Source organism: Typopeltis vanoorti, chromosome 18 (genome assembly GCF_054136105.1).
Source record: "Typopeltis vanoorti isolate ZY-2024b chromosome 18, IOZ_Tvanoo_1.0, whole genome shotgun sequence".
In the NCBI taxonomy this organism is placed as follows: Eukaryota; Metazoa; Arthropoda; class Arachnida; order Uropygi; family Thelyphonidae; genus Typopeltis; species Typopeltis vanoorti.
Genome location: NC_143566.1, coordinates 77,502,824 through 77,530,812, shown reverse-complemented (window position 1 = coordinate 77,530,812; position 27,989 = coordinate 77,502,824). Strand labels below are relative to the sequence as shown.

Sequence of the window (27,989 nt, the reverse complement as noted above, 5' to 3'; positions counted from 1 at the left end):
TTCTTTAAATTCTTTATAATGTCATAAATTTCAGCTGGGGAAATAGGTGTGAGTTGGCTAGTACAGGTATCAGGCCGTTTTAACACGTGTCTGACGTGGCGGTGGACTTTGTAAATATGATTGAAATTTAGATTATTGTATGAAGGGCTACACTGTTTTTCTAAATTTTTAGCTATAGTTTCGGCTTTTTCTGCATCTGTGTAAACAATGTTCAGGTCAGATTTGAGAGGAGGAAGAGATTTGTTTTTGTTTTTGATGTTTCTCAGGAACTTCCAAACGGATTGATCACCAGGTGATATGGAGGCTAATTTATCATCCCATAGTTTGTTTCTATGGACTTTAAGTGCATCTCTCACTGCACTGTTCATTTTGTTGAGATATTTCTTGTCTTGGGGTGCTCTGGTGTTGTGGTATCTTTTTCTTGCTTTATTTTTCTCCCTGATTAAGTTCATTATGTCATCTGGTAGTCGTTTAGGCTTGAAGGCAACTGAATTTGAGGTGATAGATGCTATGGCTGTGTTGATTTGATCAGTAAGTTTATTGACTGCAGAATCAATTTCTTCCTTGGAATTAATATGAGGGATGGGATCAATGTAGTTTGGAAGCATTTTGGATAGTTTTTCCCAGGGAATGAAGGTATGAGGCGAATGGGGAAGATCCCTCTGATAACCCAGTTGGAGCAGAATAGGATTGTGGTCTGATGATAACTCATTCAATGATTCCAGGGAGTACTGTAGGTTAACATTCTGAAGGACAGCTATATCCAAGACGTCGGATGAGCCAGTAGGACTGTGGTGAGTTGGCACTGAGGGACCAGCCACAGTTGCGCAATTTGAGCTTGTGTAGTTATAGAGGATGCGGCCATTCCTATTTATAGACCTACTGCTCCAGGCGTGATGTTTTGCGTTAAAATCTCCTGCAATAATAACCGGCAGTTTAATGCCGAGGATAGCATCCAGATCTGTGGTCAGCAATGTTTTTGATGGTGGGTTATAAGCAGAATATATTTTTATGTTTCAGATAGAGTTTGTGATGACATTGATACCTGTAAGTTCGAGATTGGTGGTTGTAGGAATGGCTACAGAATGATGATTGATGTGATTTTTGATGAGGATGGCTGTGCCACCACCTCTGTAATCCAGTCTGTCATTCCTGTAGAGCTGATATCCTTTGAATTTAGGATTGTCAGCAGGTCTCAGGTGAGTTTCATTAATTAATAATATATCCGGATTATATCTGTCATTGAATTCCTGTACTTCTAGTATTTTATTTTTAAGGCCGTTGGCATTCCATGAGATAATCATTAGAGAATCTGGGGTAAATTTTTTCCTATGCATTGGAGAGTGCAGATAAAATGAGCTGTGTTTGCTGCAAGAAACTTTTTGTAGTGCTCAGTGATGGATTTGCGTTACTGAAATCCTGTAACATATTTACAAGAGAAGAGGTGATGATGGCTGTTATATTTGAATGTGGATTTGTCATATTCTGGTCATGGATTGCTTTTTTGGGGCGGGCCACATCAGCATATGTTCTTGTTTGGTGTTGAAGATTTATTTTCTTAGGGGGCTCAGTTGATGGTGGGTGAACACCTGTCATCTTGTTCAAGCTAATAGGAGCCTGATGAACTTGGGCTTCTGGGGCTTTCGTTTCTGTCAGTGAGCTAGACTGACTGATTAACTCAGTTTGTCTGTTTTTTGGGTGGCATATACATCCTCTGTAATTTGCAGGGTGGGGGCCACCACAATTAGCACACTTAGCCAGGGTGGTTTTTGGCTTGGAGCAGGTATATGTGGGGTGGGTGTCACCACATTTCAGACATCTGTATTGGGCTTTGCACAACTTCTGGGCATGACCAAATTTTTGGCATCTATGGCATTGCCCAGAAGAGGCCCTCTTCCTAAGTGGCTCTGGTGAGATCTTGAGCCGCAGATTGTCTTCAAATTGTAAATATCTTTATAGATGTTGTGTATTTCTACCAATACTAGAGGCATAGAGGTCTTGTTAGATCTGTACATTCTACTGACTTTGATGGGAGGCAGATCTTGCATGTTGAGGTCAGCAGCTATTTCAGCTGTTTCAATGTCTTCAGATACTCCTCGGAGTACCACTTTAAGATTTTTCTCCAAGGTAAGTGTGAAGGTATGGTATTGTATACCTCTTGTGTCCAACTCCTTGGTTAGATTTCTATAGTCAGACACTGTAGTGGGCTGAATTTTGATGCCCTCCTCTATGTTCTTGGCAGTGGAGTAATTTATTTGCAGGTTGGCCATGGTGGTTCTTAGGGCTGTCCATCTCTGTTTTTCCCTAAGAATGACTGGAGGCACCTTTTCATTGGTGGAGGCAGAGGAATCTATGTTGGGGGCATCTTCATCCATGCCATTTTCGTTTGCTGACTCCGAGGCGAGAGTTTTGCATTTTTTACGCACGTGCTTCTCTCCTTGATCTGAATGAGTAGATTCAGAGGTGACTAGATTTAAATTTTCCTCCATTTGAGGAGTGTCTTCATTTGGATCATTGTCAGTCTCACGTGAAGAGTAAAGATTCAGGAAGCCGGGCCATTCACGCTCAAACTTCTTAAGGAGTTTCTTTATGAAGCTGAAAGCCAATCCTTTATCTAGAGAGTCTATAATTGTATCAGGATCTATCAAGTTTGATGGCCATTTGAGCTTAAATTTCCTTTGAAGTTTATTTACAAGTATGAGCGCTGGCTCTTCGTCCAGCGAATCTGTGAGGGCGTCCAAATCTGACACATTCATTATTGACAGTTTGCGTATAAACGCAAGTAAATGTATCTGGAATAGATATGCTAACAATGGCGATTCTATCAGCTGTTAGGCCTAACGAATCGCCCTCGTTGCAATTACCGTCCACTTACCTTTGCTGATGTTCTTAGATTCAGTATAGTCCGCAATTTAATGACTTTAAATAAACGCGTCTCTGCTAGTTAATCTAGCAGCTACACTTCAAAACCATCATATTTAATTACCACGTTCTACAGAGAAGAAAGTTCACAACCGTATCCAAATAATGATAAAAAAAAGCTCTATATTGTCTAAGTATCTTATAATGCATAGCATGCTCCCTTATAATGCAAAGCTATACATACCCAAAAATGGTGTGTATAAGATGTCCTAGTTATCTCATGATGCACAGCACATTTCCTTTCCATTGGGGAGTGTGTTATGCATTATAAGATACTTGGATGCAAAGTCAACTGCCTCTATGTACATCTAGGCTGGTCATGAAAATATTTAACATACTTGCATAAAATAAGGATGAGAGGAAGAATATAATTTCTTGTGAGTATAATTGTCACTACTTTGAGAGTAGTCGATGTATTTAGCACTCATGTAATATTGGTGATTTTTATCTATTGTGTTTTTCCCTTAGAAAATGAGTATTTTATAGTATATTAGTGTAGCTTTTTTGTGTTTTTAGAGTATTTAATATTTTTATAACATATTTTTATTGAGATATTGAATTAAGAGATACTGAATTAAAATGGCACCAAAAACATACAAGAAACAGAATACTAACAAGGACAGCAAAGCCAAGAATAGGAAGCCTTACTCGACTAAAGAGGATACTGAAAATTATTTCGTCTTAAAAATCGCAAAGTTAAAGCAGATTTTTATACAAATGATATGGGAATTCCAGAAAGTCAAGTGGCATTTAAAAGAGGATAAGAAAATTAAGCAGCAAAATGAGAAACAACGAAGCACGAAATCAAGTAAGTTGGTGTGTAACAGAAATCAGGTAAGTAACATTAATTGTGAAAAAAAGGATATTATTTGGTATGCTGGCTCTATCATAAAACATGCCATTGATAAGCGGGTTATAACTTAAAGTTTTCTGGAACAAAAATTGAAAAACAAAAGAAAAGCAAAAGAGATCGTATATATGATATGAAAGGTTTGTTGGAAGAAGCGAGAGTGAAGAGTAAGAAAGTGAAAATAATAAGTATATTACCTAGATACAATAGGAATAGATTAAGAAGAAGAGCTATGATAGCAAATGATTTCATATGGAGAAGGAAAGGATGAAAGTTTTTGGATGTGCAGAGGGAAGAATGGAGTTGTATTGCAAGCTATACGTGAATGTGTTTAGTATCGAGTGTCTTGAAAAAATTATTAATTGGTATGAAATATAACACATCGAATCAGGGAAACTAAATTTTGATGGTAAGAATAATGTCAATCTGTGTGTAAGAGCAACAGTGTTGTGTAACTGGGTTAATGTTGGAAATGGGCATTACCATGGAAATTATTATAAGGAGAACAATTTTGTGTTTGTCCAGTTCAGACCTATCAAACATGTGCAGATATGTCTGCATAAGTAAGACACTGGATAAGAACCGAAATCTAAGAGTTGTCCAACTGTGTCATGCAGACTACAGAGAAGAGCATACAAAAAAGCATGCTGGTAACATATCATATTTGTATACACAAATGCTACAAGTATCAGAACAAACAAGTAGAGTTTGTTCCCTCAGTCCAGGGTTCTCCAAACTACGGCCCATGGTTCAGATGCGGCCCGCAATACGATTTTATCCAGCCCACCAATTCGACTAATTTTTCAATAAAAATCCGCAAAAAAAAACATGGGGTGTTGATAGATTTCAAATGCATTAATTAAAATTGTGTTCAAAATATATTCCTGAATAGCAAAAAGTAATTGTAATCCAAGTTACGGTCTTTCTGACTGTAAAAGGTCAGTTAAAATGGACTAACGAAGAAAAAAAAATTTGAATTTTACAAAATTTTACAAGCAAATTTGAAGAAATTTGCTTGTAAATTTATCTCTATTTTTTGGACAACGTATCTTTGCGAACAAACTTTATCCCGAATGAAATATATCAAGTCAAAATACAGGGCAAATTCGCTACTTGTAATTAGCACTTCAAAATTTGAACCTGAGTTTAATAAGATTTTAAAAACACAAACACAGTTACATCATTCACATTAATGGTTTTATTATAATTTGTGATAAAAATATGAGAATTTTCTGATAGTGTTCGTTGTCATTAATATATGATAATTTAATCTCACATATTCTGTAATCAGTTTTTATCTGCTTTCAATAAAACTCATATATCTAGTTCTAGATTTTTTTTTTTTACTACGGCCCACTGAACAGTGCTGAAGTACCCAATGTGGCCCTCATGGCGAAAAGTTGGGAGACCACTGCCTTAGTCTATATGTTGGGACCTCAGATTGTAGGCATCAGTGAGACCCAGCTATCAGAAGTATCAAGTGTAAAGGGTGCAGTATTTTTAGGAGAATTAGACAGGATAGGAGAAAGGGGGGGGGGTGCTAATGATATTGGATGACCTGAATTCAGTTAGCATTGAGACTTATGACTATAATACTAGTAACAGTTTTTCATATGGCAGTGAGTCTGAAGCCATCCAGTGTGAGGTGGAGTCTAATAAGATCAAATACATAGTGAGATGTTGTTACAAACCGAGTGGACCAATTGCTAGTGATGAAGGAATGCATCATAAAAGGTGAGAAATAAGTAATCATAAATGGGAACTTTATCAAAACAGTGAGTGGGAAGTAGTAAAATCTCATGAGAAGAATGAAACTGAATTTATTGAGCTGTTGCAAGACAACTTCCGCAAGCAGCATATGACAGATGAACTCAAGGTCAAAGAGTGTTAGATTGGAGTGTAGTGTCAGAGAAGGTTTAAAGGCAGTTAAAGACTTAACTATTCTGCTTCCAGTTAGTGACAGTGATCATGTGGCACTCACTTAAGAAGTGGATAAGTTTATGAATGTTCCATTCATATAAGGTTACATTGCTAAAATACAAAGCAGGAAATTATTATTATTATTATTCAGGCCTCCATAGAGTCAAAAGACTCATCGTGGGAGGTCCTTCCTAAGAACATAAAGTCTGTCAAGACTCATCAAGGGGAGGTCCCCCTTAAGAAACACAAAGTCTATCATACCACTCCTTAAACTCATTGACTGTTCTCGCTCTCACCACTCCATCAGGCAATGCATTCCACGGTTCAACCACCCTCCACGCAAAGAAACCACTCCTCACCCGCTTGCTCACAGTTTCCTTTCGTAACTTCCAGGGATGGCCTCTTGTCATCACTCCCTCCCGCTGTTCAAACAAGCGAAAGAACTCCCCAGTGTCAACCCTGTAACCACCTCTCAACAGTTTAAAAGTCTCAATCATATCACCTCTCCTTCTTCTATCCACCAAACTCTTCAGTTCCACATTCCCTCAGCCGATCCTCATAACAATCCTTGTACAGTCCTGAAACCATCTTTGTCATCCGTCTTTGTATCCTTTCCACAGTTAATTTATCCCCTTCAAATCCTGGGGACCAAATCTGAGAACAATAGTCCAAGTGTGGTCTGATCAGAGACTTATACAACGGAATGATAACCCTCTTATCTCTGCAGGTCAGTGTCCTTCTCATAATTGCAGCAATCCTCTGTGTTACCTTCACCACCTTTGCAATATGTCCCCTAAACTTCAGGTTTCTATCAATCATCAACCCCAGATCTCTTGTCTCCCCTGCTTCCTCCAGTATAACTCCTCCCATAGAGCATGCAACATCCCATCGATGTTTCCCAAACCTCAAGACCTTACATTTTGCTGCATTAAACTATGATCAACTGAAGAGTAAGCTGGATTCCACACCATGGTATCAGTTGTTGGATGGAAAGAATATTGAAGGTGCACGGTAACAGTTTAATAAATGATGCCATATCAGAATGTGTCCCTAGAGTTAAGAATAAATAGGATAGGAGTGAAATCAATGTGTAATCTTATTAAGCTAGAGATCATAAGAAAAGGATGATGTGGAAGGAATGTGTACATAATAAATTTAGTTTAATCCTTTATCTAAGTGTAAGCAAACAAAGTTTGCGCCTGAAAGTATCTTCAGGACTGAGTTAAGGTGGTACAACACCAGGGAAACTCGTTGCAAAGGTGGAGAAAGCTACCAACACTCCTATCTCAGTATACCTTATAATGCAAAACACATCTGCTTGTGGATATGTCTAATGTTATGCATTAAGGGAAGGGCCACTACCCAGACTAGTTTCGACCTTTATTGAGGTCTCTTCAGTGGGAGCCAGGCCCAAGTGGAGATATCAGGCAGAAGCATTTGCAGGTCTGCAAATCCTTTATTAACCCAGTCCTGAAGATACTTTCAGGCGTAAACTTTGTTTGCTCACACTTGGATAAAGGATTAAACTAAATTTATTATACTCTAACGAAGTGAAAAATAAACTTTCAACATCTTTCTCTAAATCCAGAGTAAATTATTAAAAAAGGGTGGCACACCAATTGGCAATTCCTATAGGTAGAGATGACCTGCAAATGCTTCTGCCAGATATCTCTACTTGTCTCTACTTGGGCCTGGCTCCCATTGAAGAGACCTCAATAAAGGTCGAAACTAGTCTGGGTAGTGGCCCTTCCCTTAATGCATAACATTAGACATATCTGCAAGGAGATGCGTTTTGCATTATAGGAGATACTGAGATAGTAGTGTTGGTAGCTTGCTCCACCTTTGCAACGAGTTGCCCTGGTGTTGTACCACCTTAACCCAGTCCTGAAGATACTTTCAGGTGCAAACTTTGTTTGCTCACACTTGGATAAAGGATTAAACTAAATTTATTATACTCTAACCAAGTGAAAAATAAACTTTCGAATGTGTACATAAGAATGATGTCAGATGAAAATTATAAGGAGCAGATGAAAATTATACAGAAGAGCCACAACTGTTTAACAGAAAGCTAAATCTGTGTATGAAAAGAAACTAGTTCTGCAATCTAAAGAACCCTAAAGAATTCATTATTATGCTGCAAGTAAAAGAAAGAATGAATATGAAAGAATAACTCTACTGAATGCAGATGGTGTGAGGGTGACAGATGCAGAGGAGATTTTTCAACTAAAGAGCGCTCACTTTGTTAAAGCTATTAACCCGGGATATGCAAAATTACTGCTACCACCTCAATGGATTAAGAAACTCATGTACGGGAAGGAGGTATTAGAGCTGTTGCATAAATTGAATAAAAATTCAGTAATATGGACTAATGAGATATCAGCACAGATGTTAAAAGAGTGTTCAGCTGAGCTGGCTATTCCTTTGACTAGGCTATATGATTTGAGTCTCAAACAGGGGTGGCTCGTGCATAGGCACTGCTGAACTGCAGCACCCCCAATTTTTCTCGATATATATAAATATATTTATTAATTTATTTATATTTGCTTGCAATATTTAATTTTATCATCAATAATCCTATACAATTCTCTTATTTTGTAAAAATATAAATAAAATAAAAATCCATCTTGTAGCACTTAGGAGAGCAAAGGACTAGCAGCACTGTGTTTACCACAGTTTCATAGTGCTACGAACGCAAGCATGTGCACATCATAGTGAGATGGCACTGTCCATCAGTTCCACTGTTGTTTATATGTAGTTTGCACCAGTAGTAGAGTGTTCTTAGTGCTTATCGTGTTTACTCCGTCTCTTTAAATATTTGGACATTACAATTAAAGACATAACATTTGTTATAGTTTTTATTTTAGAACATTATTGGGGTTATGATGATGGATTTTATTTTTAAGTAATTTTGAATTATACTAAACTGTATAATTTTATCGATAATAAACAATATTTTTTCATATTTAATTTTTTTTTTAATTTTTACCATAATTTTGATATTTTATCCAAACACGTCTACAATGTACTTACAGTGTGTATGTATATTTCGAAATTTGCAGCATCCCCACAATTTCATGCCACGAACCGCCACTGGTCTCATAACAGGGAATATTTCACAAAAGTGGAAGGAATGTAAAGAGTGTATGGTAATCCCATAGAACAATGGTGACGCAATGACTGATGTAACTTTTTTATTATTATTATTATTATTATTATTCAGGCCTCCAAGGAGTCAAAAGACTCATCGAGGGAGGTCCTTCCTAAGACATAAAGTCTGTCAAGACTCATCGAGGGGAGGTCCCCCCCTGAGAAACACAAAGTTTATCATACCACTCTTTAAAGTCACTGACCGTTCTCGCTCCCACCACTCCATCAGGCAATGCATTCCACGGCTCAGCCACCCTCCACACAAAGAAACCACTCCTTACCCTCTTGCTCACAGTTTCCTTTCGTAACTTCCAGGGATGGCCTCTTGTCATCACTCCTTCCCGCTGATCAACCAAGCGAAAGAACTCCCCAGTGTCAACCCTGTAACCACCTCTCAACAGTTTAAAAGTCTCAATCATATCACCTCTCCTTCTTTTATCCGCCAAACTCTGCAGTCCACATTCTCTCAGCTGATCCTCATAACTATCCTTGTACAGTCCTGAAACCATCTTTGTCATCCGTCTTTGTATCCTTTCCACAGTTAATTTATCCCCTTCAAATCCTGGGGACCAAATCTGAGAACAATAGTCCAAGTGTGGTCTGATCAGAGACTTATACAACGGAATGATAACCCTCTTATCTCTGCAGGTCAGTGTCCTTCTCATAATAGCAGCAATCCTCTGTGTTACCTTCACCACCTTTGCAATATGTCCCCTAAACTTCAGGTTTCTATCAATCATCAACCCCAGATCTCTTGTCTCCCCTACTTCCTCCAGTATAACTCCTCCCATAGAGTATGCAGCATCCCATCGATGTTTCCCAAACCTCAAGACCTTACATTTTGCTGCATTAAACTGATACCCCCATTCATCTATCTAGCTTATTTAAATCCTCTTGCAGGGCTACCACATCTGCGCTATTACTAATAATCCTTCCCAGCTTCGCATCATCCGCAAACAACTGAATATCCCCCTGCAATCCACTGGCTATGTCATTGATATAAAGGTTAAACAATATAGGTCCTAGTACTGAGCCCTGTGGGACCCCACTTGTAACCCTCTGCCTCCTGGAAACTGCTCCACCATACACAACTCTCTGATACCTATCAGACAGCCAATCCTGAATCCAGTTGACCAATCTGACATCCAGACCCATGTGCTGCAACTTAAATATCAGCTTATCATGTGGCACCCTGTCAAATGCCTTCGCCAAGTCTAAGAAAATTGCAGTATATGCCTTTCCCTCATCTAATGCTCTTGTAACTTTATTATAAAAGGCTAGCATATTGCTAAAACAAGAGCTTTCTTTCACAAATCCATGTTGCTTCTCACAGATAACATTACCCTCATCTGCCCAATGCTGTACACGGTCCTTCACTACTTTCTCCAAGATCTTAACAACTACTGATGACACACAGACTGGCCTATAATTAGACACTTCCAGTCTGTTACCACCCTTATGCAATGGCACTATCTTACCTTCCTTCCATTCCCTGGGCACCTTTGCCAAAGCCAGACTTTCATTGTAAAGCCACGTTAAAGGTATTGTCAATTCGCTAGCACATTCTCTCAAAACTCGTGGCGAAATACCATCCAGTCCCACAGCTTTACTGACATCCAGAGTACTCAGTATCTGAAACACACTCTCCTCCTGTACCTCCAGACCTCGTACCAGTCCTATCCCTCTAGCATTAAAACTGACTCCTCTAGGATGAAATACTCCAATAAAGTGTTCATTGAACAATTCCACTATGTCCTCTGCATCAGTCACTCTATTCCCATTTTTATCCCACAATATCATTCTTCCACAGTCATTTCTCCTCCTACTGGCCACATAGCTAAAAAATTCCCTAGGATTTTCTTTGGATCTTAGGGCCAATCTCCTCTCATATTCCAGTTTCGCTTTCCTTACCACACGAGTCACTCTTCTGGCCTGTGTCTTATATTCTTCACCCATCCTCTCTTCACCTGTCTCCTTATATCTCTTCCATAGCCTCTTTTTCGCATGCAGTTCCTGTTTAATGTTGTTTGTCATCCACTTTACTCCAAATTGTGCCCTCTTCTTCACTCGTGGTATACAATTTACCATTGCTGATAACAAATATTCTTTCACAATTTCCCACGCACTGGTGATATCCCGGCCGTCCAATTCCTCCCTCCATGAAACTTCCTGAAGTTGACGTCTAAGACTATTATAATCACCTGCCTTATAATTCCACATAAGTTCCCGTCTCTTTGATACTCCTGCATGTCTATTCATTTTCCATGTCAACACCATATGGTCACTCTCTCCAACTGGTGGGAGAGACGTCAACTCAGTTATTATCAACTCTTCTGATGCTATAACCAAATCCAAAATTTTTGAACCTCTTGTTCCCTCTGTTACATGTTGCCTAAGACATTTGTCCCTCAAGAATTCTAGAAATTCCATTCCCCTATTGTTACATGCATGTTCCTCTCTCCAATTTATACTACTGAAGTTAAAATCTCCCATAACAATCATTCTTCTTGCACTTGCCAAACTTAGCTGTCTAAACATCTCCTGGTCCCCATCCTCTGTGCTCCTGGGTCTGTAGCAACACCCCACTAAATATCCTGTCTTGCCTACCTCTAGCTCACACCATACGCTCTCAAAATCATTTGTCTCACTTCCTTCCAAATTCTCCACTCTTAGAGGACATAGGTCATCACTTATCATAAGCAGCACCCCACCACCACGCTTTCCCCTCCTATCCTGACGAAAAATGCTATACCCAGCGACTTCTATTCCTGTTTTTATATCCTCTTCTGTCAACCACGTCTCAGTGATCGCAATAATTTTTGGCCAGGCTGATGCTATCTGCGCCACCAATTCCTCTCCCTTATTCCGGATACTCCTGGCATTAGTATACAGCATATAAATGCCATTGTTTCTATACCCAGCCTTATCCCTTCTAGACTCCACTGGGCTCAGTGTTACCTGACATTGTCTCCCTTCTCCCAAGTATCCATTCCCACAAGAGGCCACCCCTGCTATCATCCTCCCTGGGACACACTGACTCGTTCAGAACAGCAATCTCTCCAGATGCCTACGCCCTTCCTCATTCAAATGTAAACGGTCTCTCGCATACAACTCCTCTCTTTCCTCAAACGCACTCCAAGCATCCACATATACCAGTCCTCTCTTGTCACACATTCTCGCTATTATGCCATTCAATATCACCGCTCTTCTGCTCAGCTCATCATTATCATACCTAGGCAACACGCACACTATTTTTCCTCTCTCTGTCTTCTTCCGTACAGTCTCAAGCAAAAATCTCATATCTCTCGCTGCCCGACTTACATTACCACTCAAGTCATTCGTTCCTACCATCACAATCATCTCATCCACCCTTTCACCTCTCTTAATTGCCATAGCCACCCTTTCTATTGTTCCTCCTGGCAAACACTCCTCACGCATCCTATCTTGAACACCACGGATCATTGAGTCGCCATACATTATACCTCTTACCATTCCCTCGCTCCTATTGTTTCCATTCTCTCCTCTTCTTTCATTCCCATACCTCTCTCTTCTACTGTTTCCATTCTCTCCTCTTCTAGCACTCCCATACATCTCTCTCATTCCCTCTCTCCTACTGTTTCCATTTTCTCCACTTCTAACACTTCCATATCCCTCTCTCATTCTGTCTCTCCTACTACTGTTTCCATCCGCTCGTCTTTTAGCATTCCCATACCTCTCTCTCATTCCATCTCTCCTACCGTTTCCATTCTCTCCTCTTCTAGCACTTCCATATCTCTCTCTCATTCCGTCTCTCCTACTGTTTCCATCCTCTCGTCTGCTAGCATTCCCATACCTCTCTCTCATTCCCTCTCTTCTACTGTTTCCATTCTCTCCTCTTCTAGCACCCCCATACCTCTCACTCATACTCCTTAAATTCTCTCTCTCTCCTACTCTGATTTGCCTTGCATTTATCTCTTCCATTCTCCTAATCTTATCTTTCATACTTCTGCTCTCATTCACTAGACATTCCACCTCCTCTTTCAACTCATCTATCTCCCTCTGCAGGTCAGTCACTCTTAATCTAAATTCACTCTCCCATACAAAACCATCTCCTAAACTTCCACAGTCACTCACACCTTCCACACTATCAACTATTATTTTCTCATTCGCTCCTATCATACTACTTGTCTTCCTATTCTCCGTTCCTGGAGCAACAAAGTCGGATATCGATATATCTAATGTATTTATTTCCTCCAACTGCCTGCATTTGGTGCACATACGCTCTCCACTCTCTTTAACAAGCCACATATGTAATTCCCGAGAAGCATACATGCCGCAAGTACTGCATGCCACAAAGTCCTTTATGATATTGCTAATAATTGAGTTTTTAAATGGCGGAGGACTTGGCTTTACGCCACTTGCGACTGCTGCTGAATCCACCATCATTCCTTACTGCCGAGTAGCGTAATCTTTAATAATTATTCAATTAATAAATAAGAGGGGAAAAAAGTACAAACATCAGAACATTTAAAGTACTAAATATAATTAAATAAATGAAATATAACTAAATACAGTAACTTAGCTTCGTTTTGTCTTCCACCGTTACGCGTTCGATTCCGACGGTACCAACATATATTGTATCGCGACAGCAACGCCTTTAACTTAATTAAAGACAAAACATTTGTTATAATTTTTATTTTAGAACATTATCGGGGTTATGATGATGGATTTTATTTTTAAGTAATTGCATTTAGTATAATTTTGAATTATACTAAACTGTATAATTTTATCGATAATAAACAATATTTTTTCACGTTTAATTTTTTTTTTAATTTTTACCATAATTTTGATATTTTATCCAAACACGTATACAATGTACTTACAGTGTGTATGCATATTTCGAAAGATGCAGCACCCCCACAATTTCAAGCCACGAACCGCCACTGGTTCATGGCGGTTCATGGCTTGAAATTGAATTTGAGAAAATATTCTCAAAACAGGGAATATTTCACAAAAGTGGAAGAAATGTAAAGAATGTATAGTAATCCCATAGAACAATGGTGATGCAATGACTGATGTAACCAACTACATATTTATCAGTATTTTGGGATGGTAGTCAAGATTTTGGAAAAGTTGGTTAGGGCTTGCATTCAAAAATGAGTTAACAGATATCTCTACTTTGTAATGAACAGTGTGGGTTTACTAAGACCTTGTTTGAGCAACTTGCTCACATTTTATAATAATGTCAGCATTGATCTAGACAAGGGGAATAGATGCACCATAATAATTTTGGATTTTTATAAGGCTTTTTATAGAATAGAGCATGGAAGATTGTTGCATAAATTGGAGAATATGGGATTAGATTATAAAATATTGGCATGTAAAAGAGAATGGCTTGAATACTGACAGATATGAAAAAGGGGTATACTGGGGATGTGAATATGCAAATTTAAGGCAACCAGTGTTGTATCACAAGGATTAGAAGTTCATTGTTATTCAGTCTATACATTAACGACATCTGGAAGGATTTGACAGGTGACATACAGCTATTTGCTGATGATGCAAAGATAAGCAGGGTAATCAGGAATGTGGCTGATATGCAGTCTTGCAAAATGACTTGAATACACTGGAATTGTGGGCTTGTGTAAATTGCCAACTTGTAATTTGTAAACTAGAAATACTTGAGAACAGGAGAAAAAGAGATAATATGATGGAGACTTAAAAACTTCTGAAAGGGTCATATAGGATATCAGTAGATGCAATTTTTCATTTTATGGAGCAGAGAAAGAACAAGAGGGCATCCTTGGATTTTGAGAATGAATGCTGTCAAGAAGGGTATGAGAGCTAGATTTTTCTCTTATAGAGTGGTGCATGATTGGAATGGATTGTCATTGGATGTTGTGTGTGCAAGTAGCGTGAATGAAGTCAAAAACAAGTATGATAGCTGGTGCAAGCAGCATGTGGCCTCCCTCGATTAGTACCCTGGAGGTCTCTCTTAATAACAATAATAATGATGATGATTTATATGTAAAAATAAAATAAAGATTTATGAAGTCTATTCCATTTAAATGTGCATTTTAGAATTCACCATTCACTTATACTCCAGAAGCACATTTCTTAATCAGCAAGAAAAAATATAATATTCAAAGAAGAGACTAACATTAACCTTTTCTTCAATTCCACAGTTTGATCTAATCCAAAAATTTATTGTTACTTACCTCTTTCTGATGGCAGTGTAAATACTAAATAATCATCTTCCCTTCTTGAAATTTGTATATGCAGCTTTCTGAATGCTGAACGCATTCGATGCTTGGCTTTGCTTCCTCTTTTTGGATCTTCTGGATCCCACAAATCTTTCATCACTGCCCAGTTCTGTAAAATGAAAATACATTAGAAATCCTGACATATGTACAAATGAAAAAGTCCAGAAATTACAGAACCAGATATTTTCTGATTGGGAACAAGATAAATATTTATTTATTTATTTTATGATGTTGCTTTTGTTCTTGTAGATTTCTGGATGATAATCAAGAAAGTCAAAAACTAACATTTTTACAGTGGAGTTAGTTGAACCTCTGGACGGAAAGACCTGAAATCAAATCACATCTAGAATGCAGTGAACATATATATGGAATTTTCACTTGAAGGTGAATTAACTAGCCTCATATGAAGATAAAAGTTTTTCCTTCAGCAAAACAAATGCCCAGTCATATAACATAATCTATGTACAGGAATTGCAAGCGAAAAAGAAGCTATGGAAGAGATATAAGGAGACAGGTGAAGAGATGCATGAGGAATATAAGACACGGGCCAGAAGAGTGACTAGTGTGGTAAGGAAAGTGAAACTGGAATATGAGAGAAGATTGGCCCTAAGATCCAAAGAAAATCCTAGGGAATTTTTTAGCTATGTGGCCAGTAGGAGGAGAAATGACTGTGGAAGAATGATATTGTGGGATAAAAATGGGAATAGAGTGACTGATGCAGAGGACATAGTGGAATTGTTCAATGAACACTTTATTGGAGTATTTCATCCTAGAAGAGTCAGTTTTAATGCTTGAGGGATAGGACTGGTTCGAGGTCTGGAGGTACAGGAGGAGAGTGTGTTTCAGATACTGAGTACTCTGGATGTCAGTAAAGCTGTGGGACTGGATGGTATTTCACCACGAGTTTTGAGAGAATGTGCTAGGGAATTGACAGTGCCTTTAACATGGCTTTTCAATGAAAGTCTGGCTTTGGCAAAGGTGCCCAGGGAGTGGAGGGAGGGTGGGATGGTGCCGTTGCGTGGGGGCGGTAGCGGACTGGGGGTGTCTAGTTGTGGGCCAGTCTGTGTGTCATCGGTAGTTGTTAAGATCTTGGAGAAAGTAGTGAGGGACCGTGTACGGCATTGGGCAGATGGGGGTAGTGTTGTCTGTGAGAATCAACATGGATTTGTGAAAGGACGCTCTTGTTTTAGCAATATGCTAGCCTTTTATAATAAAGTTACAAGAACATTAGATGAGGGAAAGGCATATACTGCAATTTTCTTAGACTTGGCGAAGGCATTTGACAGGGTGCCACATGATAAGCTGATATTTACGTTGTAGCACATGGACCTGGATGTCAGATTGGTCAACTGGATTCGGGGTTGGCTGTCTGATGGGTATCGGAGAGTTGTGTCTGGTGGGGCGGTTTCCGGGAGGCAGAGGGTTACGGGTGGGGTCCCACAGGGCTCAGTACTGGGACCTATATTGTTTGGCCTTTATATCGATGACATGGCCGGTGGATTGCGGGGGGATATTCAGTTGTTTGCGGATGATGCGAGGCTGGGAAGGATTATTGGTAATAGTGCAGATGTGGTAGCCCTGCAGGAGGATTTGGATGGGCTGGATAGATGGGCAGGTAAATAGGGGCATCGGTTTGGTGCGGCAGGGTGTGGGGTCTTGAGGTTTGGGAAACATCGATGGGATGCTGCATGCTCTATGGGAGGAGTTGTGCTGTAGGGGGTGGGGGGACGGGAGATCTGGGGTTGATGATTGGTGGAGACCTGAGGTTTAGGGGACATATTGCAAAGGTGGTGAAGGTAACACAGAGGGTTGCTGCTATTATGAGAAGGACACTGACCTGCAGAGATGGGAGGGTTATCATTCCGTTGTGTGGGTCTCTGATCAGACCACACTTGGACTGTTGTTCTCAGATTTGGTCCCCAGGATTTGAAAGGGATAAATTAACTGTGGAAAGGATACAAAGACGGATGACAAAGATGGTTTCTGGACTGTACAAGGATAGTTATGAGGATCGGCTGAGAGAATGTGGACTGCAGAGTTTGGTGGATTGAAGAAGGAGAGGTGATATGATTGAGACTTTTAAACTGTTGAGAGGTGGTTACAGGGTTGACACTGGGGAGTTCTTTCGCTTGGTTGAACAGCGGGAAGGAGTGATGACAAGAGGCCATCCCTGGAAGTTACGAAAGGAAACTGTGAGCAAGAGGGTACGGAGTGGTTTCTTTGTGTGGAGGGTGGTTGAGCCGTGGAATGCATTGCCTGATGGAGTGGTGGGAGCGAGAACGGTCAGTGAGTTTAAAGAGTGGTATGATAGACTTTGTGTTTCTCAAAGCATCTTTTTACCATATACATGGATGAATAAGACCTTGAAACAAGAGTCGCATAAAAAGAAAATGTCGCAGATCCAGTATCAGAGGAAAAGGGATGACCAAGCCCAGGAGCAATATTAAAAAAAAGAACCAGAAAGTGGCAGTTATGTGGTGAGGAAGATGACCTCATTCAGACTACAAAAGAGAGTCTGGATGAGGTTGTCTTTTCTTTGTCTTAGCCTGACAAAGAAAATGAAAATTCAACAGAATTTTTATCACTATGTGGCAAGTAGAAGAAAAACATGACTATGGAAGAATAATTTTAGTTGAGTTGTTAAGCATTTACTTCAGGAAGGCATACATTATAGGCAAACCCATTAGCTATCCGAGTGCTGATAGCAGAACTAGATGAAGGGATAGAGGTAGATGAGTTGGTGGTACTAAAATTGTTGAAAGAGCTTGATTCAAACAAAAATGGAATGGGATGGGATACTGGAAAGGGTATTGAAGGAATTACATTCACTGCTAAGGAATGCCTTAGTGGTGAATGTAAATTAGTGGTGCCTTTGACTTGGTTATTCAATTTGAGTCTCAGCACAAGTACAGTTCCTAAGGAGAGGAAAGAAGACAAGATAATCCCATTATATAAGGGTAGAGCTAAGACAGAAGCAATAATCATAGCTCAATCAGCACCTCTGGAGTGGTAATTAAGGTACTGGAAATGCTAATTAGGATCTGCATTCAGAGATGGATGGTAGCATTCGAATCCTCTATAGAAGACAGTATAGTTTTAAGGGTAGGTTTGTTGTTGTTGTTTTTTAGATTGATTGCACAGTTGGATAAGGAGAAGAATAAACAAATAAATAAAATAATAAAAATTATTGATGATATATGATCAGAAAAGACTCCCATATCTTCGGTAAGATGAGGCTATCATTCCAATTCAAGTTAGGACAATGGAGCAGGGGTCAGACACTCTCTTTAATCCTTTAACTGCTATTGTCAAGTTAACTCGAGCATAGAAAAAAAATGGTGACCTTGCTACAATTGAGTTAACTCGGGTGAAATTTATTTGACTTGGGTTTCTGTCCTTGTATGACATCTAAAGAGAAAAATTTGAACTGGAGCAACTAATCATATTAAGCCACCTCCGTAGTGCAATTGGAAGGACGACGGTACACTGCGCCCTTTGATTGGAAAAGGCCTAAGTTCAATTCTTGTTGTGACGGGAGGAATCTTTATATTATATGGACTTTTTCAATCGAAAGTGAGTTAGCCGATCTCATACGGAGGTAGCAAGGTTTTTTCCTCCTGGAAACTTGGGTTTTTCATCTCGCATATATAGACAAATCGGCCCTTCAGAATACGCAATTTACAGACAGAAACCTCTCGAAACCTCTCTAAGCTAAGCACAAACAAAAAAAACATCATACAAATGACGTAAGTTATTAAACAATTAAATTAGAGAACTATTAACTATCAGCCCATTTACAGTTTAGGAATTTCCATGCTTTGATTAATTATGATCTCCAATTCCAACCTTCACATAAAAATAGCACTCTTTAAGCAACCTACTTCTCATAACATTATACTTCTTAATTCTAGAATCTTGTCAGTTCTTCTGAACCATTTCTTTACAATACAACATAAATTAATATTTTCATTAATGTCTTACAATTACTTTAAAACAGATTCTCTCTATGTGAACAAGTATTCAATTTAATGTATATAGCAGCTCTATGAATTCAGTCTTTCTAAACAGTCCTTCACATCATAAATTAAAAAAGAGTTTTTCAACAAAATTCAACTCACATGACTCCTCCATAGGTACAATGCGCTTAGTCGTATTTCCTTTACAGATTTATTCTGGATCCCCCTCTATGCTAGGGCTTGATCTATCACTTTAGACATTTCATGGACACCGTGTTCTCCTCTGGAATTTCTCATGGGGCTGGAGCACGTTCTTCTGGCGTTGTAGGCACTCGGACGTAAGGTCTGACGGTCAAGGCTTTGTCATCCTGGTCCGCTATTTGCTCTGTAAGGTTTCGCCTCCGGTTACCCTCCACGACTTCATCTGGGATCTGACGTAGTCCATGGATCGACCTCCTCCTTTTCTCCTGGCATCAAATCTGCCGATGCTCAATAGCTGATGCTCGATAGTCCTCTATTATCCTTTTATGTGGCTTCTTGTAGGACCCTGCGCGAAGGTTTTAGACCCCAGATATTCCCACACAAACTTTGAATTAAGGTCTGAGACCCCCGTACCTATCACGAGCAAACTCTTATCCTTCTAGAAAGTGAAGACTTCTAGATCTCCCTGAAGTGTACATTTAATCCCTTCTTCAGCATAGCGTAACAGCTTCTGATGTATAGACCTTGAAGGTGGTATCAGACTGCTTTGGTTACAATAGGTTTCTTTTTCACCCAATACTAAGTAATAACATCAAATACATTTCCGAATTCTAAAGTATTGCCCTTGAACTTCTATTTTAAGATATTTGTTTACTCTATTCTAGCATGTTTAATTCCTCTGGGTCTCTATAGATGGGCTTTGGTATTTACTTACATAGATAAATTCTAACATATTTCTGATTTCTAGGGCATTTTCCCTTGAACTTTCTATTTACACAGTATCATGCTAATTTTTCTGGGCTAATTTATATGGGCTGTTAGTATTATTTATATATATAATTTACAAGTTTACTTTTTGTGAATTTTTGATGTAACTCCTGTAAAAGTCGATGCAATAAAATTTTGGAAAAATTATGACGCTGCATCGAATTTTACAGTACTATGGAACAGTCTTCCCCTTGTTGTGTTCCCTGAGGAATACAATATATAGTCATTCAAATCAAATGTGAACAAGTACCTTTTTCCCCAAGCCATACACGGTATTAATGCACTATAGGTTGATCTACCAACCTCTCATGTATGGGCGCAACATTAAAAAAAAAAAAAATTAATGTGGTAGAAATTTTCCATAGAATGGGAGGAGGGTGGGAAAACAAGAGGCTATCCATGGAAACTGTATAAGGAGTGAGAAGATTCTCTTCATGGAAAGTCATTGGTGAGTGGAATGCACTGCCTGAAAGTTTGGTGAATGCAGACATGCCTTTTGGTCTCTTACTAAGGCTATTTGGTATAATTTCTACCCTTCTTTGTTTTCTTTCCTCTCACGATTAGTCTTTTCTCTTGTATAAACAACCAAGGCATCTCCTAACACTATATCTCAAACTATTCACAGAATGCTTCTTCTGATCTTTCACTAGAAGGAGGACATCAGAAAAATCCTCCTCGATAGTCTTGATAATAATGTCTCCTGGCCCAGCTGGTATCCCTCCAGTTGTACTAAAAACTTATATTCCAGAATTAACATCTATCCTGTGTCACCTATGCAAGCTCATCAAGCATTTAAGCCCTTATCCAGCCTGTTCCCTGTAAAGTAAGCCATTAAACTGCTGTCCCATTGCCCTCACCTTAACACTCTTGAAAGTAATGGAGAAGATCAAAAATGGATAGCTCCTATATTACCTGTAGATTGCCAATTAATTAGGGATCAGCAGTATGGATTCTGCCACTCTTATTCCATGGCAGATATCTTAGCTCATCTTACCTACCTATGGACACAAAACATGAAAAAGTTTGGAGAAACATGCATGGTTGCTTTTTGATATTTTAAGGCATGTGATTGATTTAGCATTCAGACCTTCTTACCAAGCTACCATAAGATGGTCTAACCTCCTAGTGTTTGACTAGATTACAAAACTTCTCTGGTCGTTCATAACATGTCATGATATAGGGTTTCCTCTAATATCAGAAAGGAAACTGCGTATCATGCTGGAGCCAATGCTGGAGTAACTCAGGTTTCTGTGCATTCATAACCACACTCTTCTTCCTATCATATACACCAACGACTTTTCAATAACCACAAATCTTACCTATAGCTTTGATGATACACTATATTCTTCTTCTTAATTCATGAAACCCAGTAGTGCTCAAAGGATTCACGTTTCAAGGCCTAAAACACCACCTTCAATCTGATCCATTGCCTTAAAAATTAAATAGTACTGAAATTCACTTAAAAGCAAATTTCAATACTATCAAAACACAATTCTGTCTAGGAAGAAAAATCTTTCCCCTCTTACTTTTGATAACATTCTGATCATTAGTCAAGTTATATATCTCTTTTTGGATTGACTTTCACATCTGGCTTATCCAGGCCAGATGTGAAACACATCACATCTAAAGCCTCCTCAGTCTCCAAAAAAATTTGATAGTTGTTTTCTATCAAAATACCACTTCTCTTCTGCACAACTGCTAAACAGTTCATAAATCCCAAATCCACCCAATTTGTGTAGCCCTATGAAAATGGCATTTGCTTCCATAGCAATAAACGACCATTATAAGTTTGATTCTAGTCAACGACTAGAGGAACTATTTATAGACTTTTTTTTTCAGCAGTTCCCAAGTTAGTTGATAATTGGCACAATTAAGTAAGACGTGATATCTCTCAGAAAACTCATGTTTTAATCCCACATCTCATCCTATGGGATTAAAGAAAGCTGACTATAAAAATTCACACTATTTCAGACAACAATATATAGAATTGGGTTTAGGGACCACAAGAGTGTAGCAATTGTCTATCATACTCTCCTCCACAAATGCCTATAAAATCACTGATATCCTTGAGCCAACTCTCGGTGATGGCTAACAGTGGAGGTTGGCCACCCACTGACCAAAAAGTTAGTTATGAGTGAACACTCACTTACTCCCTTGAGGGAATAAAGGAATCAGAGAGTACATTTATTTTAAATTATTCAAATCCACTCACTCTTTTAATACTGTTCTCATATTTGGGGTGGCACATGCAGACTGCAAGAATACTTGATTGTATCCAGAACAGGGCACTTCTCTTCACAGATTTCTCTTTCACTGCTTCCTCCAGTTGCTTTCTCATAGATGCTCTGTTTCTGCACTATGCCTTTTTCGTAGTTATATTTTCATGGGTGCTGCTCCACCGAAATATCCACTGACATTCCTTCACTTTCCTCTATTTATGTAAGAACACAATAGCCACTTGTCAACATCCATAAAAAATTTTGGCTCCAGAATTACTGAATCAACTTCTCAATTCCTTTCTTTATGCAATATATCTCTGTTCTTTGTAATAGCCTTTCTTATCGTTTCTTCCAATGAATACAACTCCCCGTGTTCAAAAAAAGCAAATTCCTTCTTTCTTATTGCCCATGTGGTACTGTTGTTACAAACAGGATTTGTAACTGCTTATGTGTGAGATTATAAAAGAAATAAAATAAATTATTCTTCTCCAAACAAGTGGGTAGGATGGAGATTGCACTCTGTTAGTCTTCTCTAAATACCCCTGATTTTCTTGACATGTATTAAAAACCTTAGTGAGTAAATTTAGGAGTAACAATCCAACCTAGAGACTAGTGCAACAGTATTGTAACTTAACTTCCTTTCTCCTAGCAGCAGCATAGTTAAGCTTTCACAGCATCCTTGGCAAATTTGCAGCTAAGCACTTTTTTTTTTTTTGTAGTGTTATAATTTTGATAATTGGTAAAAGATTCTGCCACAAGTGCCCGTGTTGAACTTTGCTGGAAGTTTTACCAGTATGATTCCCGTTTTGAAATTTCACATCACCCAAATTCCTATATTCATTAATTTTTCTAAAGCATGTCCTTTATAACCATCTATTATCATCTTCTTATTGAATTATATATACAGGGTGTTCGGGATAAATTTGACAGTTTCGTAAGGAAAAAGAAAATCTTCTTTGTATCTATTAAATTTAATGAATTGACAAAAAAACATTACAGGCAGAGTTAATTACAATACTATCAACAAGATTTACTCAAAATAACCACCATTAGCATCGATCACAGCTTCAATTCTGCTTCGGAACCTCGAACAAGCTGATGCTACAGTCTCCCTGGGAAGGGCCGCAAAAACTGTTTTAATTTTATCCATTAACTGGGCTTTTGTATTACTGGAAGTGCGATTGGTGTCTTTTTCAACTGCGCCCCATACAAAATAATCCATGGGGTTAAGGTCTGGGGAGTTTGGAGGCCAAACATTTGGACTGGTAAAGTCGTAGAAATTTTCAGACAACCATTTTTGACTTTTCCCAGAGGTGTGGCAAGGGGCCGAATCCTGCTGCCATACATACGGCCTACCATTGGCTACCCTTGTTATCCAGGGCTTGACTACAGTTAGCAACTCCACGAACAAAGCCCGAATTCCAATGCCAGGGTTCTTCAACACCTGTTCCTGCAGATTTGCGAGGAATTCTGCTGTACGAACGCAATCAGATCGTCTGCTAGGGATCTTTCTTCTTGCTACATCCTCGTAGTCACCATTGCAAGTCTCTAGTTCATGCCTGATTGTTTTTACTGTATTCAGGGAGCATTGGGCAGCAGTCGTAATATCCTTATTTTGATGGCGGGCACGAATCATCATGATACAAGTTATTCTCTTCCATGATTCAGGTGGGTTCCAGCTATCCATCCTTTCTGACATCTTGTATATGAATGAAGAAGGGTCCAAACTTTTAAATGAAGAGAAGTGTGTGTTAATACATGTAACTTACGGAAAAATATAATTAATTATAAATATGTCAAATTTATCCCGAACACCCTGTACTTGCATTTAACATTAAATTTTGCATCCCACTTCCCTCTTTACTCTTTTGGGTCTTTCAGATCATCCTACAAAGAACTTAGATCATCCAGACAATTAAATGTTCTACTCAGATTCACATCATCAGCAAAGAGAGAAAATTTCATTCTTAATATTATTAGTATTGTCATCATCAGACCTCCAAGGTCTATGTGGCCTGGACATAATTGCTTCCATATAGCACTAGACCACATGAAGAAGAGTATTCTAAGTTAGATTGTAGTCATGGACTATAGGAACTTTTTCTAACCCTTTCTGCATTAGTCGACCTGTGACACTGGATATTAGTCAATAACTGCATCCCTTGCTCACACTATCCCTATACAAATTCCAGGAATGATCTCTTGTTCTACATCCCATCTCCCATCCTATGTAAAACCCTCTTCCACGTGAATCTGATAAAAACTCCTAACCAACATGTCTCTAGCATATTCTCTCCTCCTGTCCACTAGACTGCAAATTTTTTCAGCCACCTTTCTTCATACATTGCAGAGACCAAAAATCCCTTTAGTCAATTGTCCTTTCCAACATTTCTTCATTCTTTTGAAAACCAAGCAATCAAATCTACGCTCAGTAGTCCATGTGTTGCCTAACTAAGGTCTTATACATGGAACCATAATCTCCTTACTTCTACAAGTCAGTGTCCTCCACATCATTGTCAGAATTCATTGTGCTGTCCTCACAATTTTAGCAGTGTCCTCTAAATTTTAGATTGTTATCCACCATCACTCCAGATCTCTTATTTCCTTCACTTTCTTCAATATATTCCCAACAATTGTATACTCTGCACCCCATCTTTGTTTTCAGAATTTTAAAACCTTACACTTCACAAAATCGAATTGGTAATCTCTACTCCCATGCCAATTCACTATGTTTATTCAAATGCACTTGTAAAACCACAACAATTAGTGCTCTACTCCTTTCCCAGTGTCCCTAAAAGAGATCTTTGTGATACACCATTTTCTTCTTCTGTGATATTACTCCCTCATATACAACTTGCTGATACCTATCAAATAGCCAATTTCCAACCCAACACACTAATCTATTATTCAATCCCATTCATTTAACTATCAACTTATAATGTGGCAATCTATCAAAAGTCTTTGTAAAATCTAAGTATACCACTGTGTATGCATCTCCCTTGTTTAAAGCACCTGTCAGCTTATTGTAAAAAGTAAGGAGATCACTAAAACATGATCTTTCATTAGTAAATCCATGCTGTCCATCAAAGAAAATGCTGCTTTTGTCAACCAAATTTTAGATCATTTGCTCCCCTATATACATGTTGCCTCCTCACTAATTTCTCTAATACTGTAACCATAACATCTGATACATGATCTATAATTTGAAACTTGGCCTTGCAGCCTCTTTTATGAAGCAGTACAATCTTACCTTCCTTCTACTCCTCTGGAATTTGGCCCAATGTAAGACTCCTATTAACACGTTCATTGCCAAGCTGAAAATTGGAATTTTGTGTGGTGGCCAAATCTTTTTTACTTGATAGTGATGTCCACACGATAACGCGTGATCGGATGCCAGGTGAGAACTCACATCATGCGATATCGCGTGATTGGCAATGAACGTGTTAAACAAGTATATAAAGGCAGATATAAACTCTCTGGCACATTTCTTCGAAAGATGCAGTGAAATGTCATCAAATCCCAGAACCTTATTAACATCATTTTTCTTCAATTCCTCATATTATTATTATTATTCAGGCCTCCGTGGAGTCAAGACTCATCATGAGAGGTCCTTCCTAGGAAACACGATGTTATACCACTCAAACTCACTGACTGTTCTTGCTTTCACCACTCTATCAGAAACCACTCCTCACCCTCTTGCTCACAGCTTCCTTTCGTAACTTCCAGGAATGGCCCCTTATCACCAAGCAAAAGAACTCCCCAGTGTCAACCCTGTAACTATCTCTCAACAGTTTAAAAGTCTCAATATCACCTCTCCTTCTTCTATCTACCATCCTCATAACTAACATTGTACCATGAAACCATCTTTGTTATCTGCCTCTGTATCCTTTCCACAGTTAATTTATCCCCTTCAAATCCTGGGGACCAAATTTGAGAACAATAGTCTATGTGTGGTCTGATACAATGGAACGACAACGCCTTTATCTCTGCAGGTCAGCGTCCTTCTCACTATTGCAGCAAACCTCTGGGTTACCTTCACCACCTTTGCAATATGCTCCCTGTATTTCAGTTTTCTATCAATCATCACTCCCAGATCTCTTGTCTCCCCTACTTCTTCCAGTACAGCTCCTCCAATCAAGTATGCAGCCTCCCATTGATGTATCCCAAACTTCAAGACTTTTCCCATCTGTCTAGTTTATTCAAATCCTCTTGCAGGGCTGCCACATGTGCACTATTACTAATAACCCTTCCTAAACAACTGAATATTCCCCTGCAATCCAATATACTTCCTGCTTACACACAGTCTGTTTCTCCTCCTCTCTTTCTATCTGCACTCAAACTCTGCATGATGCACTCAAACTCATTTAACTATCACTCAAACTCTGCATGAAATATCTTTATGAACTGCTCACTTATTATCTCAAATATATCCTCCACAGTGGTTACCCTTTCATAATCATCATCAATCGAGACACATGGAAGTATACTCCTGCTGTCCGATTCATTCTTGTGTTAATATTTTGATCTCTCCCTGAATGATGCTCATGTTACAAAATATGTAGCAGTTATTAAACAATTTTTAAAGTATTATGTCTACCATGGTTCTATAAAATGTCTAGTTACAAATAATCATTTTTTACCCTGCTGCCTACATATCAAAAGAATTTGGGTTTTTCAACTTCATTAGCTAAATGCTGCTACTACTGCACTTTTGTTACCCATAAGAATTTACTTACCTTCTTACATGTACTCACACTTCTTACAATCATCTGCACTCCTCATGCAAATGATTATTACCACTTATCTTATGCTGCCTCCATAATATCTTTTGAATGTTCTTTTGATCTCTCCCTGAATGATGCTCATGTTACAAAATATGTAGGAGTTGTTAAACAATTTTTAAAGTATTGTGTCTACCATGGTTCTATAAAATGTCTACTTACAAATAATCATTTTTTCTTCTGTTGGCAACATATCAAAAGAATTTGGGTTTTTCAACTTCATTAGCTAAATGCTGCTACTACTGCACTTTTGCTGCCCATAAGAATTTACTTACCTTCTTACATGTATTTACACTTCTTACAATCATCTGCACTCCTCATGCAAATGATTATTATCATTTATCTTATGCTGCTGCCATAACATCATTTAAATCCAGACTGCATCCATTTGAGACCTAAGTGATTTAACTTTCTGACCCTTGAAATACGTTTAGACATACTGGTATGAGGTAAAGGTGGGGAAGACAGGATATTTAGTGGGGTGTTGCTACAGACCAAGGAGCACAGAGGGTGGGGGACCAGGAAATGTCTAGACAGTTGAGTTTGGCAAGTGCAAGAAGAATGATTGTTATGGGAGATTTTAACTACAGTAGTATAAATTGGGGAGAGGAAGATGCATGTAGCAATAGGGGAATGGAATATCTAGAATTCTTGAGGGAAAAATGTCTTAGGCAACATATAATAGAGGGAACAAGAGGTTCAAGAGTTTTGCATTTGGTTATAGCATCAGAAGAGTTGATAATAACTGAGATAACATCTCTCCTACCAGTTGGAGAGAGTGACCATATGGTTTTGACTTGGAAAATGAATAGACATGCAGGAGTATCAAAGAGACGGAAACGTATGTGGAATTATAAGGCAGGTGATTATAATAATAATTTAAGACGTCAACTTGGGGAAGTTTCATGGAGGGAGGAATTGGAAGGTCGGGATATCATTAGTGCATGGGAAATTATGAAAGAATATTTATTAGCAGCAATGAT

General features: G+C 38.7%; 1 protein-coding gene across 1 annotated transcript in view; it reads right to left on the bottom strand.

Annotated features, from left to right (window-relative positions):
- The window catches only part of LOC150096829 (uncharacterized), an 82,381-nt gene that overhangs the window by 47,651 nt on the left and 6,741 nt on the right, over positions 1–27,989 (bottom strand). Inside the window, exon 2 of the mRNA XM_090408084.1 lies at positions 15,037–15,190. Within this exon, the coding sequence (XP_090264210.1) occupies positions 15,037–15,190 (154 nt within the window). The remainder of the gene's footprint in view (positions 1–15,036; positions 15,191–27,989) is intronic.